The sequence below is a fragment of the Sinohyriopsis cumingii genome, chromosome 5, assembly GCF_028554795.1.
Source record: "Sinohyriopsis cumingii isolate HCF-2022 chromosome 5, ASM2855479v2, whole genome shotgun sequence".
Taxonomy (NCBI): Eukaryota; Metazoa; Mollusca; class Bivalvia; order Unionida; family Unionidae; genus Sinohyriopsis; species Sinohyriopsis cumingii.
This window is the reverse complement of record NC_142965.1, coordinates 100,128,400-100,152,735: the sequence shown is the minus strand read 5'-3', so window position 1 is coordinate 100,152,735 and position 24,336 is coordinate 100,128,400. Positions and strand designations below refer to the sequence as shown.

Genomic DNA, 24,336 nt, shown 5'->3' with positions numbered 1-24,336 from the left:
TGAAATATTGTGGTGATTAGTTTCATGAATGCATAATTATAATATAGTTTTCAATTGCTTTTGTGTGCACATGCAATAATTTGCTTTTTTGTGGCTAAAACTATATATGATGTGCTTATGGTTTTATGCAGATAGGTTACTGTGCCTTGATTAGAGGGAATTGAGGTTACATAAATAGAATACAATTAAAAATTGAAAATAATGATGAATGTGTATTAAACAGGACTACAGATTGTCATTGTCACCACTTAAGATCTATCTAATTGACAAGGACAATTGACAAAAATCTTAACACCACTATTGATGCAGCATCATGTCCTGGTCATCCAATGAAAATGTTGATATTTAGGTCAAATGTGACATCACTTGTCAGTACAATGATGTAAAATGTAACCTCATTAATCGGCTAAGGAAATTACATTAATTTCCAATTGTTTGAAACCATGATTTGGCATTATCAGAAATACTGTTTCTCTTACCAGATCTTGAAAGTAAATTTTAATTGTTTTTTTCACCAGACCCTTGTTTGGCAACTTTCTCATAAAGTGATGCAAAAATTTGGTTGAACAGTACTTAAAGGTCATGGCAATTGGTTGGAGAATGAAGTCAGACTTTGAGTTAAATATATGATAATTGAAACTCACTGTTTTAGTCTAAACCTTGCTGTTTGAGCCAACTGATCTCTTTGACATTCTATATAAATAAGAAAGATTTTACTTTGTTGTTGTTGTTGTAGGGTTTAATGCCATTTTTCAGCACATGATATACATGGCAGCCAGTATTAATGGTGGAGGAAGAACATGGAAAAACCTGAGAAAGAATCACTGACCCACGAGAAGCTACTGGCAAGCTTTCTCACATACCCACATTAGCCGAATCCGAGACTTGAACCCATGCAGACAGAGGTGAGATGGCAGTGATCCATAATGGAGAGCACTTTAGACCACTTGGCCACTCGGGGCCCCTGATTTTACTTTGTTAAAAGCCTTTAGATCTCGTTACTGTTCATCTGTCAGTGTAACCTCATTACCCTAAGTATGTCAGTGAAATCACATTACTGTAAGTCTAATTGAGATATCATTACTGTGAGTCTGTGAATGAGATCTCATGACTGTAAGTCTGTCAGTGAGATGGTTTTAGGAATGTTTTTGTCTGACAATAAACTCATGTTCAAAAATTTTGTTCCATGCTGGGTAATTTTTTTTTTTTTATAACACCCTGAGCTTGAACTGTAGATATAATTTCCTGACTCAGCCTGTCAGAAGTGATTTTTCATAAGTATACTGCATTTTATTGGTTGATGCAAAATTTTAAGCTCACATTCAATCTTTGTTTTATCTCCATGGTAGAATAATACAATTATGAGAAGTTTGGCATCAAAGGGCAACAAAGAGATCACAATATCTCATAACTTAAGTTAGAGAAATTTCATAAACAACTTTAGATCTCAGAGGAAGAGATACAGTAAAACCTGTCTTGAAGGACAACTACTATGAGAAACCACCTGTCTTGAGAGATCAGGTTGGCATTGCATGAATCTGTTGATTATATAGTGTTATGACCTGTTATGAGATACCACCTGTTTGAGAGACCTTATTTTTTTGGCAGAGGAGGTGGTCTTTCAAGACAAGGTTTAATGTAATACCATCTAGAACATTAGCAAAGAACATGACCGGGAAAGTTGCAGCTGATTATATTACAGTATGATAATCATGTTTGAAGACAGATAAACCAGTCTACCTTGTTTAAAAGATTTTAGGCCATGGGCTGCTATTTTATACAATTGTCTAAAGTGTTACACACTAACAATGTTGGTTACTATATTTTGTCAATTTTCACATCATAATGGTGAAGCTGAGTGATAATTCACTAAAACCTATAAATAATGAAACCAGATTTGCAGATCTAAATACAAATTGTAAGTCTAGGTTTAAATTACATTGTAAAATACATCATATATTTAGTTACTTATTTACCAAAAATTCAATTTATTATGATCACTTCTGACACATTCCAGAGTTTGATTATAAATGATTTTCAGCTGTATAATTTTACTGCGTGTCAGTCTTTGGATAAGTTATGATATTCCAATACTACTGATTGCAAGATAACAAAATAGTTAAGATTTATATTATTTCAGAATAGTTGGATTCCTGGAATACACTAAAATTTGAGAAAAATTAGATATACATGTATTGCTATCATAATATAATGTGCAGAACAAATCTGCACATGTTTTCCCTTAGGTACAGAATATTTTGAGATTGCTAAATGAAATACCTATATTATCTAAGTCTGTACACTGCCTACAGTATAATGGCACAGCTAGGAAGTTTCTACATAGGCAGGCGTTAAAAGAGGAAGATAAAAAGAAACAAATATTCTTAACTAAATTTCTATTAATGTGTCATCTGTTTGGTACAAATGCACAAGCTGATATACTGTACCCACGTAAGACACAAAACGTGATACAATGTACCATTAAGACAAAACAGTTGAATCAGATATACTTTACCCAGGCACAAAAAGTTAATATACTGTACCCATATAAAACACACAAGTTGATATAATGTGCCCATGTGAAATAGATGTCAAGTTGATACACTATTCCCATGTACAAAACAAGCTCATACACTGTACCAATGTAAAACAAAAGTTGATATGTTTCACTCGTGTAAAGCACACAAGCTGTTACATACCCATGTAAAACACAAACTGATACACTGCACCCATGCAAGACATAAAGGTTAACATACTCTACCCATGTAAGACATTAAGGTTGATGCACTGTACCCATGTAAAACATAAAGGTTGACATGCTGTACTGATGTAAGACATAAAGGTTGACACACTGTACCCTTGTAAGACATAAAGTTTTGACACACTGTACCCATGTAAGATGAAAAGGTTGACACACTGTACCATGTAAGACATGAAGGTTGACACACTGTACACATGTAAGACATAAAGGTTGACACACTGTACCCATGTAAGATGAAAAGGTTGACACACTGTACCATGTAAGACATGAAGGTTGACACACTGTACACATGTAAGACATAAAGGTTGACACACTGTACCAATGAAAAACACATGTTGATATACTGTACCCATGTAAAACACACATGTTGATATGAACCCATGTAAAACACAAGTTGGTACTCTCTATACCTCTGTAAACACCCAGGTTGATACACTATACCCATGAAAAAACACAAAAGTTAATATAGTTTATCTTTGTAAAACACAAAATTGGATACACTGTACCCATATAAAAACACACAAGTGGATACACTAAACCCATGCAAAAACAAAAATGGTGATATAGTGTTACAATGTAAATGCAAAAGTGGATACACTGTACCCATGCAGAAACACAAGTTGATATACTGTTCCATGTAAGACACAAAAGCTGATATACTGTACCTACATAAAACACACAGTTTAATATACTGTATCAATGTAAAATGCACAAGTTAATACAACTTTATCCATGTAAAACACAAGTTCATATATTGTATCCATGTAAAACACACAAGCTGATACACTATACCCATGTAAAACACATAGAGTGATTCACTCTGCCCATGTAAGACAAAAGTTGACACAATGTACCCATGTAAAACACAAATTGACATACTGTACCCAAATAAAACAATCAAATATATATACTGTATCCATGTAAAACACAAGCTGATATACTATACATCCATAAAACACACAAGCTTATACACTGTACTGATTCAAAAACACAAAAGTTGATCTAGTGTATCAAACACAAATTAAAGTGGATAAACTGTACCCATGCAAATACACAAATGTGGATACATTTTACCCATGCAAATACACAAATGTGGATACATTTTACGCATGCAAATACGCAAAGGTTGACACACATGAGAATTAATTCAATCATTGTACACCACAGAGTCATGTAAGTCAACTGCAGTAGATAGAAATCATTTTGTCTTTTAATTTGAAACTTCTGGGAACATGGAATAAAATTGTAAGCTTAGTACTCAATTCATTGTTACAGAAGCTGTATCAATTTTGTTTTCTAGTGTAACAATAAGTTTATTCAAGTAGGTATCTATGTTTGCATTTTTTTACAGTATTGGCAGCTGACTTTCAAAGTCATGGAATGCATGCATGCTAATAACTATAATTACGAAAGGCATACAGATAAAATAGTTGTTATGGCTGAAATCATTCTTTAAAATATTGTATTTCAGAAATCCTTTTGTTCATTATTCTGCGTACCAAATAGCAAACACATATATGCTACTGAAGATATAAACTTACTGCATGTTGTTGTAGTAAATCTAGATATATTTTGCTGCAGATGTAATTTTATTGGGAATATATATATATATATATATATATATATATATATATATATATATATATATATATATATATATATATATATATTATCCAGAGGATTGTTGAACAAATAATGATACCACAACATTTTAATATCATTGTATACAGATTTCTTAATTATTTAAAGGGTGTACAAAACATTACAAGAAAAGTATATATTAATTATTAACTTGTTTAGAATTTACAATTTGACACTTTTAAATAAGTTTCAGGTTAATTATGTAAATATTAGAGGATAAAATATAAGTATTTATGTATTAATATTGTACAAAAATTGAAATGGTATAAAAATGGAAGTTACTTGAAAACTTCCTCAATATTTTAACCGTTTGTCATGGTACATCAGATTTTTAGTCAAATAAATATTCAGTGAATCTCTCATTTTTTCACTCTAATTCTAACCTGCAATGAAGAATGTTGCAGCTGCAAAGAAATCCAAAGGCATACAAGAACATCCCCCAAAAACTTAACATGAATTCCAGACTTTAATGCACAAAAATAAAAATCTTGACAATAAATGCATTAATTACTCATTATAAAGTGTCTCAATATAACGTTATCATTGATATACCACAGGTTTGGTGGTTGAATTATATTCATTCATGTATTGTAGAATATGGCCTTATAATGTTGCCTTGTCTATATCATGGCACATTTTCATGTAATGTATCACAGTATAATGTGGCTTTGAGTGTATCATCACACAGTTTCTTGCAATGTACCCTTGTATAATCTGGCTTTGTATCATGGCACACTTTGTTATAATGTATCAAATTATAATATGGCCTTTTGTCTATATCATGACACTTTCTTATAATATACCTCAGTATAATATGGCCTTATTTTATCATGATGCAATTTCTTGGAGTTTACCCCAGTTTAATATGGTCTTGTCTATATCATAACATGCTTTCTTGTAATGTATCCCAATATAATGTAGCCTTGTTTCATCATGGTACAAATTCTTGTAATGTACCACAGTGTAATGTGGCCTTGTTTTATCATGGTACAATTTATTGTAATGTATCCCAATTTAATGTGGTCTTATCTGTATCATGACACACTTTCTTGTAATGTACCCCAGTTTAAGGTGGCCCTGTTTGTATTCAACACATTTTCTTGTAATGTACCCCAGTATAATGTGACCTTGTTTTATCATGGTACAAATTCTTGTAAGTTATCACAGTTTAATGTTGTGATGTCTATATCATGTTACAATTTCTTGTATGTTACTCTAGTATAATGTGGTCTCATATATATCGGTATACATTCCTCAGAACAGCTTTATAACGAATGGCCCCCATATACCCCAATTTAGATGCAATTAGTAGAAATAAATCTTGGCAAAAATAATCCAGATTTATGGTAACTTAATGAGTGTAATCATTGGATAAGAAAGTTTACTACTCTTTTGTAGAGAAGGAGTCAAAGTCACGATTTGGGAGTGCTGTGAGTGGAGAGAGTGGAAAAGATGAGAAGTCTGATACAGCAGAAGGAACTGAAGAAAAGAAAAAGAAGAAAAAAGGTTGGACAATAAAAAAATTTATATTGTATGTATTGATAGTGGCTTATATTTTTTGTGATTTAGCACTCTTAAAATGAGATTATAATGAAAATAAATTCTGTTTAAATGTATAACCTTGTATATTAATTATGCTTCCAAAATCTGCAGGTGTTACAGTATAACTTGCAAAAATGTAAAATATACCACTGATGATGAAATCACTCTTTTTACAGTACATATATGCTATGCAAGTCTTTATTTTGTCTTGACTTGTTTTGCTTTGTTGCATCGTAGGCTTAAAATCTACTCATACAATGACAAAAAGTGTAGAAGTCTAATACAAGATTTTAACAGTCACCTTAGCAGACATATAAGGAGAATCACTTTTCATTGGGTTAGAGGTCATCAGGGGTTAAAATACCTTAGGTCAGAGGCCATTGGGGTGAAAATACATTAAATAAGAGGTGATTAGGGGTGAAATTATATTGTGTTCACTTGTTAAAAGGGACCTTCTGATTCCCTTCAAAATCATATTATAAAAAATGTGTGTGTGTATGTGTGCATAATTTGGATTTTAATGTAGCTTGAACTCTGCAGTGTATCAGATTATAGTTATGTTTAGCACTGAGGCATAATGATGCAGATATGTAGCATGATGTCTCACCCAGTCACATTATCCTGACATCAGGGGACCAGTCCTAACACAGAACGCCAAGTGAGGCAACTGCATGTACAATATTTGTATAAGTTTTAGGTATGAACCTGTAACCTCCCGCATCAGATGCATATACTTTAATCACTTAGGCCACTGGAGCAGTTAATATGAAAAATGAGCATGGATTATTTATATCACTGTAAATTACATCTTAAATCCATTTTATTTAGCAAGCATTTTTGATTGCTGAGAGCTTGTCTATATGAAAATTGGACTGCATTAAAAGCTAGTATTATAAACTGGTTTCATGGAAAACAGTATGTTTCTTTTAAATAACTTATCCTTTGATATGAATTTTTAACATGAAGATTAGATGGTCCCGTGAAGTTGGCATTGCATGGAGTTTATCCACAGTTACAACTACGGTTGTTACAGATTAAAAACAAATATTATTTGCCTTTAGAATTATGAATATTGTCAATGTGGTGAAGCAGACTTACTTCAGGCAAACAACATTCTATGTGAATTAACATATATTGTATATACTTGCTTATAAGTTCAGTCCAACTGCAAACAGTGCAAACCCTGATCTGTCATTACAAAATGCATCAGCAGATCAGGTTCTATTTTCTTTTGTTTGTTCTATTTATTGCTCCTAACAAACTGCATAGACTCAGCTCTGCCAGTACTTTATGAGCTGGGAGATCTGAGTCTATCCAGTTTCAGGTGGAATGGACTTATAAACCAGCACATGTATGTCTGGTATCTCTGTTCCTCAAAGTATTACTATACTAGCTGCATTTTATAAAAAATAGTTGCATTTGAATAAAATGATCTGAAATGACCATTATGAATCAGGAAGAATTTCACCAGTTTGCCTTATCATCCTTTATAAAAGCCAAGGCTGAACTCACTAACATCTTATTTTCTGTTTAGACTTTAAGGCTGCTTTCCATTTAATGCATTTGGATGCTGTAACATCTGATTGACCCATTACGTGTAGTAGTAACTTCTAGCCTTAGTTTACAAATTAAATTTGACATGTTTTTCTGTAATTAGGACCAGATTTACATGAATTGCATTGTATTACTAACAGTATGTTATTTGTATTAGCCATTAGTGTTTCTCAGTTTCCACTGCTCATTACTAGTCCTTACACTGGGATTGCTTGCTTAATGCTAGAAAATGCCAGCTATACTGAACATGGCCTTGTTTTATTATACATGGCAATCTCAAAATTGTGAACTCTTCTACTGATGTAATACTAAACTGATTAAAATGGCAATCAGAAAGTTAAAACATGAAATTTTATATTGCTTGTCTTCACACACTATGACGTTTGTAGATATTATTCATGTCAGGTTGAAAATTTTACCAAAACAAGAAGTACAGATTATTGTTGACATCTACTAACCTTCTGCATTTACAGGGAAGAAGGGCAAGAAAAAGAAAAAGAAGGAGCCCCCTCCCCCACCTCGAGTTGGTCCTTGGATACAAAAGCTCCATCTGGCAGACAATGGAATAGACAACCTCCAGTTTGGTTCAAAGTTCACACCATTGATATGTATCAGGATATTTAAAAAGTATAATTTAATTTGCCATCTAATTTCACTTATGTCTCTTGCAAAAAGTTCAATTTGTAATCTTTAGAAATATATTTGATCTTAACGCCTGACAGTTAATATATTTATCTTCATTTCAATGGGGTTTTGAAAATAGAAGCATCCCAGGAATCATGGTAATCAGCAAACATCTTAGTCACTAGAAGGTTTGGGATAACCTAAAAATATGAGTCTGATGACATCAGTTGATGATGTACAGTGGAACACCGATATAACATGATAATTGGGGTCCACAAAATTGGATCACGTTAATAGCAGGGTCGTGTTAATGTGGTGTTTTACAGTATTTTACTTTTTTTTAGAAGACAATTCATTGGCACATACATGTAGTCATGTCTAACGTATATGATGAATAGGGTATCAACACCGTTTACTATCGTGCCATTGAGGTATGCAGTTCATCCATTATGCATGTAATTCCATTGAAAAATTGCACACAGATTTACAGTATTCAGTAATTTTGTCCTAGATCATATTCTGAATTCAATTTCTAATGTATAGCTTGAACAGAGTGTTAACACTGTTTACTTGCCTCTGATATTATACCATCGGGGTTTGCAATTAGACCATGACATATGTAATTCCATTGCAAAAATTGCAGACATATTTAAACTATTCAATAATTTTGTCACGGATCATTGTGTTTCTGAATTCGATGGGAAAAATGAACAGTAAAATTAGGTTTAGAAAGACGCAGCATGTGTATGGTTCATTACCTGCCAGGGTCTATGAACAGTGTCTATAAAAATTTCATACTGCTATTGTTTGAGCAACAATTATATATAGAACTAATTGAAGACAAGTTCAAAGATGACTTACCGTATTTTCCCGCATATATCCCACGGGTTATACCAGATTTTACAAACCCCGTCGGGGGGGGGGGGGTGCGGGTTATATCACAAATTTTTTACACGTAATAATATTTCAATATATTTCCCTGGCGACGAATTCACGAAAATCATCCATCTTCTTCTCCCAATTCTCGGGTAGACGTTGGCCGACGGTCATTCGTGTTCTGACTGACAATTGGTTCCTCTTCATAAATTTATATACCCAATGCACTCCTCCTTTAAAATCATCAATGTGCTTCTCTGCTGCCATGAGTTTGGCCTTCATTTTGATGGCAACTGTCGAGACTGGTCGGTTGTTTTCCCGCTGGGCCACGATCCACTGCTTCAGGTCAGCTTCAAGGTGAGGCCATTTTGCTTTAGGTCCACGACGAGCACGTTTTCGTGGATTCATCTTCTCCAACGTTCCTTTTTCTTTTCTCCAACCTCGGATTACACTCTCATCAATATCAAATTTTCTGCCTGTGGCTCTATTGCCATGCACTTCAGCATACGCAATGGCAGTTAGCTTGAAGTCGGCTATGTAAGACTTTTGTTTCGGCATTTTTTAAATTAAACAGAAAGAAATTATTTAAACTCTAATCTACAATTAAAAAGAATACAAGATTATTTAGAAATGTCCGCGTTTATATAGCCTGTAGTTGAGACACAGCTCCTATAGACAGCCTACGCGTACAAGCACTGTGTACCTAGCCTGAATACTGGTAGTTAATTGACGTCATGCGAGCTACATTCGAAATTGACAATTGTGGCATTCAGCCTCAGGACCTCACACCATTGCATATCCGGCTCACAAGTACCTGGCTTCAAAATTCAAATCTGCTGGCTGCCAGCCAGAATATAGTGGAGGCAGGGTGACTAACTTGAACTGATGCAGAGGGATGAATATGGACCGGGGCTGACTGACTTGATAGCGTAAATACAAATTTGCATGTTGGGCGGGTGAGTGAAAATGTAGTAGTTGTAGTATCGTTCGTCATCCATGTGTGAGCATTGATGAATTCGGTCCTTCTAAAAACAGTAATGGTAGACAATATGAACATACACAAAAAAGTTCATCAATCTATGGTTGCGGGTTATACAAAAGTGCGGGTTATGCCAACGATTTTTTACACAAAACCCCCAAACCCGCGGGCTATATGAGGGTGCGGATTATCTGCGTCTGCGGGATATATGCGGGAAAATACGGTACTGGCTTTACTCCTGTATCAGTAATAAGCAACATTTCCAATACTGTTTATTTTGGCATAACACTTAAAGAACCAGGTGAAATTGTTAAATTTCAGAAGCTGTGCACGATCATATTAAATAAAATTTCATATGCAAACTCTTTCCCAAAATGATAATAAATGTTTTACATACTATTTCCCATACTTAAGAAAAATAATTTTTCCTGGTACGAGAAAAATACATGTACATGTATTTAAAATGTCAGGAACCATGCCATGATCATATTATATTCTAATTCATATGCAATCTCTTCCTCAAAATGATACATTTTTTTTAATACACTATTTCACATACTTTGAACAAAAAATATTTGTTCATGTGCGAATGAATATACAAAATTTCGGGACCACATTATCACTGGGCATGTTATGGTGGGGTTGCAATTTGATAGTATTGGCATTGAGCAACTGAAGGTTGGTTTTAATGATGAATTATTTTCATTAAGTATTTGACTATATTTTTATTATTATTTAGACCTAGATTGGGTAAATGCTTCACATGGTCAAAAAACAGATCCAAATAGGTCCCCCCACCTACATATTTTATAAACTGTAGAGTTATTTTGTAAGTCTCCATCATTTGCATGATTTCTATATGTGTTTTCTAATTTTAGATCACATCAAGGTGTGGTGTTTAACTCTGTTGGGAATCAATTTGGCAAACTTTGTTAAACATTCACTATCAATTTGAGTCTGTTAAGCAATCTCAATCAATATGGTGGACTTTGGTATGCATTCTCTATTAATTTTACAGACTTTGGTAAGCCTTTTCTTAAATTTGATGGACTTTGGTAAAGATTTTGTGTCAATTTGATGGACTTTGGTAAAGATTTTGTGTAAATTTTATGGACTTTGATAAACTTTTTCTGTAATTTGATGGACTTTTGTAGGCATTTTCTGTGGATTTTACAGACTTTGGTAAGTATTTTATATTAATGTTATAGACTTTGGTAAGCATTTTCTGTAAATTTTACAGACTTTGGTAAGGACTCTTAATCAATATTGAGGACTTTGGTAAGCATTTTCTGTCAATTTGATTCACTTTGGTAAGCAATCTCTGTCAAGTTTACGGACATTTGTAAGGATTCTCATTGATACGATTTACTTTGGTAACCATTCTCTATTAATTTGATGGATTTTGTTAAGCATTTTTTGTCTTTTGGATGGAGTTGACAGTATTCTTTAAGTTATACTATGAATCCACTATATTTGTGGGGTACCATTTTTCCTAGGTCACCAATTTTTATTGATTCCTAGACTGGTACAAATCAAGTTTAATGATCTAATGAATCATGATTATTCAGTAGAAAACAATTAAACCTACCCCCACCTCCCCTTTCTATGAATTTAAGTGCCAGTTGAAATGTAAATTTTTACAAAGTACAAGAATGTATACCTATAAAATGCATGAATTCACAGCAAATTAATAAAACTGAGAATGTTGGCTTGCTGAACATGCATGTGTTTCCTCTTTCTTGTACAGTAATATTATTAGTTGCTATGTTTTTGCATGCCATTTCAGGTTGCTGATGTATTCAAACTGTTTTGAAGAGCTGGATTTAGAAGATAACCTTATAGGTGACCTAGCCGGTAGGGAAATAATTGAAGCCCTAGAATACAGAAAGGAAGGTAACTGAAATAAAATGTATTGTTGCTGTTGAACAGTTTGATTTTGGTTCAATCATTTGTTCCCCTCTTACTTTGGCAGTGAACAAAATGCAAAACTAGCACACTTCCCCATCTTTGTTCCTCTTTTTAAAGTTCATAATTGCTATATTTAAAGCAGAAAACAAATTTAAATGGATTTAACTAATTTTTACCTGTGGTAAAGAGTTTTGAAATTGAGCAGATTATTTTCATAGTTATGTAAAGGTGAAAGTTTGAATTGATGCAGCAGAACAAATCAACTATTTAAAATGGAAATTTAAAAAATGTTGAAATGTGAAAGTAAAATGTTGCTTCCTTGTGTTTTCTCAAAAGGAGTTGAACATGTTTTCCATATGAAGACATACACAGTGCGTTACAAAGAGAAAGGCTTAGCTATTCCTATTAAAAATAAAGAAAGGTTGCTTCAAAATATTCTATTTATCGTTTTATATATATATATATATATATAACACATAGTAATAGGTAGATTTACCCACACTTACTCTACTTGATAATTATTTTTCAAGTAAATTAGAAATAATACTTTTTTCAGAAAAACTTTCTGGGGTAAAGCTCAAGGCAACCCATAGACTTAGTGCAGAAACATACAGTGCTCTGGCCAAACTTGGTGCTGGTTTGAAGAAAAAGAAGAAAAAGGGAAAGGTTGGTATTAGCTAGTGTATCACTTGTTATATATAATGTATACTTTGATGTGTGGAAAGTGTGGCATATGGATAGTGTATTATATAAACTTAGAGAAATCAGTTTTAGAAATTGCGTTCTATATTTTCATAAGTCCTATTTTTCCCAGAGAAATATTCATACTAAGAATCCATATGTACCTTTACTGTTGGATTATGCAAACATGAAAGTGCCTTCCTTGGGTATCACTTCTGTTTTTGATTTGATGGCACAGTCTCATTCTGTGTCTAAAAATCACATGGATACACCCATTGTGTGTGCCAAAGTGTAGACCAGATAGTGTTCATTGGAGCCAAAGTGGCTTTGTTTGTCTTGCCTGTCAACCATAAATGAGACAGTAGTATAACCTTTCCATCAATGTTGTCATTGTTTTGTCAATGTATCATGGGTTTGTGTCACAGGTTTCTGACACTGATGTATGTAGTAAAGAACTAAATGATTGTATCAGTTATAGAGGATCCTGCTCATCATAGCCAAAAGAAGGTCACATTGGCTTAATTTTCATGCTCAATGACTAAAGTGTTGCATAAATAGCAGGCAGAAGACTGCATCTGCAGAATCCTTGTCTTTACACTTAAGTAAGGCATGTCCATCATTTTCAATATTGCATTTTATATTTCATGTTTTTTAAAGAGTTCAGATTTGTACAAAATCATGTATGCAGCTACACCAAACTCAAATATTTTGGACTAAAGAAGTTTGGTAAGCACATTGTCGCCACATCTATTGCCAAGATAGTTGCTTTTCATATGAACAAAGCCAGTGGCTATACCACATCACAATTTTGAACATTTTATCTTTCTCAGTCACAACCTAATTCAGAAAGAGGGTGGGTTAATTTATATTGTTGGAAGAAATACTGCAAAGGCAAATAATTTTAGTGGATTTCACAAATGCAAACACTAATGAATATAAAGACACCAACAAAAACTCATTGGAACACTACAATCCATTTTTCAAATGCACAAATTTAAGTATGAAAATATGTCCTATTTTATTCCCATTAAAATCAAACACCCAGAAAAATAAATGATTTCACAGTAGGCTATATCTATTCTGTTTCTTTCTGGTTCAGTTATTATAATACTTGGTTATATGTCATGTCCAACTGCAAAAAACATAGACCCTAATATACTATTGCATAATGCACTGGTAGATCAGGTCTATCGTTTTGTTCTGCTGACTACTCCTAACAAACTGCATAAACTGAGATTTAACATTGCATGTTACTTATAAGTGAGTTCATGTGTATACAGTACTAATTTATTGATATGTGCAAAGAGACTGATGTATTTCTTAAGATGATATTTTGCACTTCACACATTTGTGGTTCCCCTTTGAATTAACTAGGCCATTTGAATAGACTATTGCATTGACTCTGAATTAACAAGGCCTACTGAATTGACTTTTGAATTGACTCTTTATCAACCAGGCCTATTGAATTAGAATTAACCAGGCCTATTGAATTGACTCTGAATTAACCAGGCCATTGAAATGACTATTGAACTGACTCTGAATTAACCAGGCCATTGAATTGACTATTGCATTGACTCTGAATTAACCAGGCCTATTGAATTGACTATTGAATTGACTCTTTATCAACCAGGCCTATTGATTTAACTTTGAATTAACCAGGCCTATTGATTTGACTCTTTATCAACCAGGCCTATTGAAATTACTTTGAATTAACCAGGCCTATTGAATTTACTATTGAATTGACCTTTTATCAACCAGGCCTGTTGAACTGACTTATCCATCAAATCAGAATATACCAGGTCTATTGAATTGACTATTGTATTGACTCTTCATCAACCAGGCCTATTGATTTGACTATTGAACTGAATCTGAATTAACCAGGCTTATTGAATTGACTATTCCATTGACTCTGAATTAACCAGGCCTATTGAATTGACTATTGAATTGACTCTGAATTATCCAGGCCTGTTTAATTGGCTATTGAATTGACTGATTTAATCAGGCCTATTAAGTTGACTATTGAATTGAGTCTGAATTAACCAGGCCTATTGAATTGACTATGGCATTGACTCTGAATTAAACAGGCTAATTTAATTGACTATTTCAATGACTCTGAATTAACCAAGCTTATTGAATTGACTCTGAAATAACCAGGCCTTTTGAATTGACTATTGAATTGACTTTGAATTAACCAAGCCTGTTGAATTGAGTTTGAATTGACTCTGAATTAACCAGACTTATTGAATTGACTCTGAATTAACCAGGTCTATTGAATTGACTCTGAATTAACTAGGCCTATTGACTTTATTATTGCATTGACTGAATTAACCAGGCCTATGAAATTGACTATTGCATTGACTCTGAATTAACCAGGCCTATTGAATTGCCTAATGCATTGACTCTGAATTAACCAGGCCTATTGAACTGACTCTGAATTAACCAGGCCTATTGAATTGAGTACTGAGCTGCAAATACAGAATGTTAGAAATGGACAAGGAATACTTGCATAATGCAGGTTTACCTTAAAGAATTCAAACAATTGTCTCTTACCACTCACCACAAAATATGTCCTGTCATGGTAGAAAAGAGCATTAAAAGCACACAAACACTTGTAAATTACTCTCTAATACACACATTTGTTTATTGTCTTTCTTTTTTATTGCAGAAAAAGAAAAAATGAAGGACTGTTTCATCTTCATTTTGTACTGAAAGCTCAAATATTTTGAGTGACGTATGAATTATTTTCAAACAGCAGCAGAATGGACCAAGGAACACATTAAGAACAACAAGTAGGATATTTTCAGTCACAGAAGAGATCACACAGTCAGTCTAATTCTAGTCACTTTGCCTGAATCTTGAAAGTGGTTTCTCTTTCACTAAGGAATTTGAAGTCACTGGAACTTTTATATGAGTTACATACATGGTATACCTTCAGAACTTTTGTCTCCAGCATTTTTTGAATGAGATAAATGCCTGACATTTTCCAGCATTTTTGTATGAGTTACATACTTGTATGTTTCTAGTATGTTTGTATGAGTTACATACCTGGTATGTTTCTAGTATTTTTGTATGAGTTACATTCCTGGTATATTTCTAGTATGTTTATGTGAGTTACATACCTGGTATGTTTCTAGTATTTTTGTATGAGTTACATACCTGGTATGTTTCTAGTATTTTTGTATGAGTTACATACTTGTATGTTTCTAGTATGTTTGTATGAGTTACATACTTGTATGTTTCTAGTATATTTGTATGAGTTACATACGTGGTATATTTCTAGTATTTTTGTATGAGTTACATACCTGGTATGTCTCCATCACTTTGGCATGAGGTACATACTGGGTATGTCTCCAGGTATACCTTTAGCACTTAATATATTCTTTGTTACAGATGTTTTAAATAAACATATAGTATAATGTTCTGATAAAAGTCAAAAAGCAATTCATATACATGTCAGACCTGTTTATAATGGACACTAAAGGAACTATACAGATTTGTCCCTTATTGACAGGTTTTCATTTAATAGATCCTTAATATCTAAGCAAAACTAAGAAAAAGGAGTCCAATATTTCACCCATATGAGTGTTAAAGTTCAGTTTAGACTTAAGACATTTGATTAGTTAGTTTTAAGACATAATTAAATTTCAGCCAATCAAATTTCTGGAGTTTAGATCTCAACTATTGTTAAGGCAGGTTTTGTTGTAGTTTGACAGTAATGTATTGTTCCTTTACATGTGCATATAGTTAAAAATATCAAACAGAGGAGGCAATGAGCAATAACTTTTGTTATGGACAACATTTTATGCCATTTTCTGAAAGGCCTGATTTCTAGCAATCTAATTTTTTGAGAGTTCAACAGAAATAGAGTTGATGAACTGTCAGATCCTTGCATTCTAAGTATAAAGGGAACTTCCATCCCTGGCAAATTCATGATAAGCATTCCGGAAAATTTGTGATAAGCTTTTTTGTTGCTAATTTCCATTCCTTGCCTGCTAGAGACATATAGTGTTATCTATCATCTGCTTTTATGTCCATGACACCTTATTTAAGTTTTGTATTGAGATAATTCAGACACTGTGGTGGGTCTTCTGTGATGAATACATTTCTAGTTCTTGAAAAAGATACTTTAAGAAATGTACATTTAGAACAGCTTTTGTGGTGTGATCAGAACATCTCATATAGTATTATTGATTTCAGCATATCTGTTTGTCATAAGTTGTATAAAATCATGATCATTGTCATTTTTTATTGTCAATGACTTGAGTCTTAGCTGAAGTACAATAAGAAAATTGTGGAAACTATGTGATTTTATCAGTCTGTCTGTGAATATATATATATATATATATATATATATATATATATATATATATATATATATATATATATATATATATATATATATATATATATTCCCTGTGCATAGGTAGCAATCTGTCTGTGAATATATGTTTAGTTTATACATGTAGTGTTCCACAACTCCACATATACTTTTTACATATTGTCTGCTAACTTGTAAGATATACTATATAGTTTGCAATGGTAGGGAAGAAGGATTGACTAGATGTATACAAGATTCTTACAAGATTTATTTATTCTTGGGGCAGGGATGCTAGACTTTGGTATAAGACGTTGTTTGATCAATGAATAGGAACCAAAATTATGACAGTGATTCTTATTTGCTATGGATGTCTACTTTTTTATTAGCATTCTTTAATCATCTGTAATTGGATGCTGTAGAATTATTCAAAATCTTTAGTTTATGATGGTTTTAATGGAACCAGGTTTAAGTTTGATTTGCATAGGTGTTGATAAATCCACTCTCTTTAATTTAGGTTCATTGTTCTAACCTCCATGTATCAATCCACTGTATAGTTTGTTATTTTTCATATACTTTATCTGATTAGACCTCCAGCAAATTGTTTGAAGAGGGGGAGGGGACTTACTGGAGCTAGCTTGTCTGTCTGTACATCACATTTTTGTTTTCTCTACATCTTCTGAACCCTTTTAGCTATTTATTTGAAACTTAATATGCTTTTCTGTAATAGCAAGACATTTTGCACTGTAAAAATGGAGTTTGCTGAGAATTTGAGGAGTTATTCCAATTTTTCTTACAAATTGTGTCCATTCATCTGTAGGTCACAATCATAAGGTTAATATCTCCAGAACCATTAGAAATATCTTCCTGAAAAATAATTGTCACTTAGGTTCGTAAACATTTGGAGGATTTGAATAGTTAGAGAAGTTACATGTGAGTAAGTTTTATATTGAATGTGAATGTGAATAAATTATGTGTTGAGTGTGAACAAATTAGACAATATGAGCAAATTATATGTTGAATGTGAACAAATTAGACAATGTGAGCAAATTATATGTTGAATGTGAACAAATTAGACAATGTGAGCAAATTATATGTTGAATGTGAACAAATTAGGCAATGTGAGCAAATTATATGTTGAATGTGAACAAATTAGACTGTGAGCAAATTATATGTTGAGTGTGAACAAATTAGGCAATGTGAGCAAATTGTATGTTGAATGTAAACAGATTAGACAATGTGAGCAAATTATATGTTGAATGTGAACAAATTAGACAATGTGAGCAAATTATATGTTGAGTGTGAACAAATTAGGCAATGTGAGCAAATTATATGTTGAGTGTGAACAAATTAGGCAATGTGAGCAAATTATATGTTGAGTGTGAACAAATTAGGCAATGTGAGCAAATTGTATGTTGAATGTAAACAGATTAGACAATGTGAGCAACTTAACTGTGGAATGCGAACAAATTAATACAATGTGAGCAAATTATATGTTGAATGCAAACAAATTAGACAATGTGAGCAAATTGTATGTTGAATGTAAACAGATTAGACAATGTGAGCAACTTAACTGTTGAATGCGAACAAATTAAGACAATGTGAGCAAATTAAATGCTGAATGTGAAGAAATTAGACATTGTGTACAAGTTATATGTGAATGAGAACAAATTATGTATTAAAGGTAAACTAATTGTTGCCATTTATTTAGATGTTTATCTGTCTGTCAATCAAGTTGATCACAGTTGTTATTATTCAAGTGGTATATAACCTGATAATTTTTCTGCTGTGACATTTTTGCAGAGCAACATATGGACCAAAGTTGGATCACTTCCAAATAAAGATAAAAACGTTTATATCTGCATTTGTTTGTCAAATAAAGATATAGATGTCAGTTGCTGTAGGAAATGGATAGAGAGCATCAAGATAGGAACTGTTTATTTTAGTAACAGTTTTTCTAGCCAATTAAATTTGTCAAAAAGCTGGATTTGGCATTACCAAACAGACAAATACTTTGCAAATATTAGCTTAAATTTTAATTTTATAGGCTTTTCATTAATCAAGAGCTTATCATCAGATAAATATAGTAATGGTAAGGTTTTGTTTTTCTCCCTCATGCATTTTGACCTTAATTTCTCGTACTGTCAAAGGGAGATACTTACAGTATATCTGCTGTTTGAAAATGGAATATTTAAAACTGTTTGTGTGCTTATTAAAGATGATCCATAATTTAACTTAGAAAGAAAAGTGTAATCAAATTATATAGATGGTATATAACTTGCTTTTCTTTCCTGGGAACACAAATATCATTAATGTAGTCAAACATGTTTGAAGGATAGATGTGAGAGAAATGTATTTTGTTGTGATTCTATTTTGCAAGCAAGTTGTGAACTAATGCACCCAGAAAGGTCTCTGAAACTCTGAATAGACTAATTAGTTGAAGTATCTATACTTATTACATGTCCTGATTATAAATAACAATCCTTTTAAATAACCAATTTGCATTAACTATTAGTACTTTGTCCTCAAGTCTAAAATTTCGTACTTTGATGTATGAAATAGAACATTTGTACCTTATTTTTAATCTGAAGCACAAAACTTATAATTGTAACTAACAAGATTGTGGTCACTTCTTCTACAACAGTGTAGAACTTTACTTTGCCCAAAATGTTGTTAAATTTTCGTAAAAATACAATATTTAATACAGTATTTTAAACAATGCATCTTTTAACACAAATTGATGTATTACTAATTTTTTTGTGCTTAGACAATATAATATAATTATAGAATATATTAATGTTATATATTGTAATCCATTTTATACCATGCAAATATATTTGATAAAATTTATCCAAACATTGATTTTTTGATTTTAACAATATTTATTGACTGTGATTATATTAAAAAGGTATGTAATATAGTAAAGAATAAGAAATCAAATACTATGTTAAGATTATTTTATCCACTTACAGTCATGTCATGGTTTGATTTTGCCTCACATTTACAGTGGACCTTCACCGTAAAACACTTCTGTATACTGTTGACCCTCCCATAATATGTGTATGGTCTTGAATCCCATAATAATTACACTATTTAATTAGGAACAATTATAATATGATATTATACCATTAGTTACTCTAATTATGTGCATGAATTTTACTATCAGGATACAGGGGCCCCAGGTGGCACAGTGGTCTAATGCAATTATCTTTACAGATCACTGTCACATCCCATCTCTGTCCACATGAGTTGAAGTCAATGCTTGACTTCTGGATATGTGAGAAAACTTGTCAGTACCTTCCCATGGTCAGTGGTTCTTCCTCAGTTCTTCCACTACTAAATATACTGGCTCTATGTATAACCTATCATATAATGAAAAATGGCATTAAACCCGACAAAGAATTGTTTTAAAATCCCTCAAGTATATGGTTCACTCCTTTTAATGATGGAGTCATTTTAAGGCCTCCATGTACAGCATTAAAAGAAGGAACAATAACTAATTACATGTAATTTTTCTCTTATTCATTGCTTCAATCATTTTTTTCTTCTGTCTGTGACATCATGCCAGTCCAATGCATCAGCAACTCATGATATCATAGCAATGTGTAATTTAAAATCACTCTCTTCTGTAAAGAGCACATTCCGGGTGTATAAGTTGATATATTGATTAGTAATGGGAATTTGGACTGTTTCCAGTTCACTGCTAATTTGAGTCATTAGTTCACAATAGTTGTTTGCTCAAAGGTTAGTTGTTTTAAGATCCTTAAAGGCACATAAATGTAATTTTTACTATTTGACACATATCTTTTTCGAGTAAGTTTTGAAATTGTTTTTTGTGTAAAATAAATGCAAACGTTTAAACACATGGTATCAAGTTTGATATCATCACTTTCAAAAGCTACACCTGAATCTGCATTAAAATAATAACCTTTTCTCTGTCTCTAAGTGAGGCCCCATTTCACTCCAAGTGTCTCATAATATTGTCCTTTATGTGTTTTGATCAAAGAATGGTGGTGAATTTCACGCTTACAGTCTTATTACTCAAAAGGGGAAAAACTTACCATGTTGAAATATTTTGAACAAGGTTCCATCATAAGGGGGAACTGATGAATTCCTTTCCTAGTGACACACTTATTTTGTTATAAGAAAAGGCTGTAAAGTTAAACTGACCTGAATTAAAATTTCTATCAACACCTAAAACATAGCTGTTATTTTACATAAAGTTATATCCTATGCCTTCTGGTCTCATAAGTAAATAATAATGACAGGAATTTTTCTCTCAGAAATGACCTTCTGGATACATGATTTAGTTTGCAGTGCATGAATTGCTGCAATTACATCATCTGCTATGTTTAACTTGGAGTTTCATTTTTTTCTTTGCTTCTTATCCTTATTGTGTTTTTGTTTTGTATTTACCTCATTCAGTAAATACATTGGAAATATTATCATCTTTTGTGGCAGCCCTTATTAATATCATGTGGTTCGTGTTTCTGTATGATTCTTTGTCTGGGGCAGTTGAGTTACCATAGGGTTTGTAAATCACTGGCATGGTGCTGCAGTACTCTACTACTGTGAAGTTTGTTATGCATCATAAGGTATGGGATGTTGACAATGGTTGTAACACATTTTTTCAACACTTGTCCGACATGAACCATTGAAAATAAGTTTTGTCATGGCTTTTATGACGATAATATTAACATTTTTATAAAAATAGATTCTATGTCTTGCTCTCTCTATGTGTTTGAAATGATAATTGTTTTCTATAATAGAATTGAATGACTTATTGTTCCTGCAAATTCCTAACACTGAATTGATTGATGAAACATAAAGATTTATAATAAACACATTTTCACCATTTGTTTAATGCTTTGTTTGATAAATTCTCACTCAAGTAAAATAATTGCATACAAAAAAAGTGAGATCATCCGCCCATCATTTTGCAAAACCGTTCGGTTCAATGCCACTAAATTTAAGGCATGTTTGTGTCCAATTTACTGAATTTACCATTCTAGAACCTGCGTGTGTTCGAGTCCAAGGCTCGGCTAGCGTGGGTACGTGGGAAAGCCTGCCAGTAGCTTCTCGTGGGTCGGTGGTTCTTCCCTGGGTTTTCCAGGGTTCTTCCTCCACCAGTTATACTGGCCGCCATGTATAGCCTATCTTGTGCTGAAAAATGGCGTTAAACCCTAGAACAACAACAACAACCATTCTAGAACACAAAATGTAATGCTATTTTAGCTTTATGATCTTCAGTTCTGTTTGTCAGTCTAACAACAAATGTAAATTCTGCTCAGTGTGGGCTGAAGGTCAATGAGCTACAGAAACCCAAATATTAAATCTAATTGTTAATTGTTATGTATTTATTAATGTAATAAAACATCCATTCAGAATAAAGTTTTAATGACTTTAATATGTGCTTCAAATAAAATCTTTATGTTCATCAGTATATCCCAAAATTTCATTGGTTAGAATGAAAATATAAAAAGTTGGTTTACTGGTTAATTTTTTTTAACTGCAAGATAAAAATAAAAAATATTATTAAAGAATGTTGCAGTATTATGACATTCATCAATAACTCTTTGCACAATGTTTATTTATTATACAGTATTTAAATATTATAATGCATGGGAAACATGAATTGCATGAAAAAAATCAGTGAAGGTCATGAGTCAATTTATATGCATTATTGTTTGATAGTGTTAAATTCAGTCCTACTGGCCTGATTTATGAATAGATCTAAATGTTTTTAAAGATAGTAATTTGGTTTTTTTTTTATTAAACATTGATATAATAGAGAATATGTGAATTAAAACAAATGACATTTTATTACCATCTGAAAGTTAAGAACTTTTCTGATATATTTTTTTTGTAATTTATGAAAACCAAAGAACATTTATTTAGTATATTATGCATATAAAAGGTATATTTTGGGGTAGATCTAAATGTATTTGGAGTAGATTTGGGTGGATGTGGTGCAGATCTGGGTGGATTTAGTCTGATTTGTGTAACAGTAATCGCCCTAATTTACATGATGGTTGGATGATGTCCTCTTGTACCTTGAGCATTTATTTTACTTTGTAAGCTGCATGATGCTGGTAGGTTCTCAGTCAGGACATTTATTTTACTTTGTAAGCTGCATGATGCTGGTAGGTTCTCAGTCACGACATTAAATATATCAAGTAACCATTAAAGGAAATATATCCTCATGACCACTTCAGTTTTTAAGTATTATATCAGGTGACCAGTGGATGACCACTTTTCACCTGCTCAGCTTATTAGTGACTGCTGTGTTTTACTGATCCACCAGCAATATCACCAGCCATGGGATTGGTGTTAATTTAAGCATTGACACACACATCACCAGCCAAGGGATTGGTGTTAATTTAAGCATTGACACACACATCACCAGCCAAGGGATTGGTGTTAATTTAAGCATTGACACACACATCACCAGCCATGGGATTGGTGTTAATTTAAGCATTGACACACACATCACCAGCCATGGGATTGGTGTTAATTTAAGCATTGACACACACACACATACAGAATCAGCTCATTAGAATATTACATTTGTTTGTACCACAAGTGTAAAATAAGTAAAATATTCATTAATGCAAGAAATGCAAATATTTTATAAACTTTTTTTTTATTCTTCATACATGTACATAAATAAATATCAAAGTATCACAATTATGGTGGTAATATCAAATACATTAATAATAATAATGGTATTAATAATAATAATAATAATAATATTCTGAACTTAGTACAGCACCTAATGTTTAGGAACTCTAAGCAATTTACAGTATTAGATAACAGAAAAAAACATATACAACTACAAGATTTCAAAAACCAAACACCATGAAATTACAAAACAAAAACATGCTGACAATCAATAAGGAAGTAAGCATTATTAAGTCTTTAAGTCTGTTCTTGAAGTTGAAATAGGGGAGTTTTAAGAGCAATCTTGAATGAGATCACAGTGTCTTTGTGTCTAAGATGAAGGGGCAATTCATTTCACATAGCGAAGCCCTGCTACACAAAGAAAATTGTACGAACTTTTGTTTTAACAGTGGAAACAATGAGAATATGAGTGTTGGAAGAGGGGTGTAACTTTCTTCAAGGGATGTACACATGGGTGAGGTCAGATAGGTATATTAAGATGAGCCAGTGAATGAAATGTTGGATGGTGATCAGATTTTGTGTTTGATTCTGGATCAAACGTGTACACAGCAGGTGGAGGTGTGCTCAGTTCATCATACTTTAAGAGTGATCCAGACCGTGTTTTGAACTTTCTGAAGTTTATGCAGTAGATACTGATATGAACCAGACATAACTGAATTACAATGATCCAGTCTTAAAAGTACTAAGGAACACACATAGCTTTAGTGGCATCAACCAAAAGAAAATTGAGAATGGAGCTGATGTGTCTCAGCTCCAGATACACTGTATGCAGTC

General features: G+C 32.7%; 1 protein-coding gene across 3 annotated transcripts in view; it reads left to right on the top strand.

The window, feature by feature from the left end:
• Positions 1-21,738, top strand: part of LOC149799873 (uncharacterized) — a 45,548-nt gene extending 23,810 nt beyond the window's left edge. For all 3 annotated transcript variants that reach the window (XM_089959310.1, XM_089959311.1, XM_089959309.1), the window contains 5 exons: positions 5,801-5,908; positions 7,972-8,125; positions 11,764-11,870; positions 12,442-12,551; positions 15,232-21,738. In XM_089959310.1, the coding sequence (XP_089815436.1) occupies positions 5,801-5,908; positions 7,972-8,125; positions 11,764-11,870; positions 12,442-12,551; positions 15,232-15,246 (494 nt within the window). In that variant the 3' untranslated portion in view covers positions 15,247-21,738. The remainder of the gene's footprint in view (positions 1-5,800; positions 5,909-7,971; positions 8,126-11,763; positions 11,871-12,441; positions 12,552-15,231) is intronic.
• Positions 21,739-24,336: the final 2,598 nt, after the last annotated feature.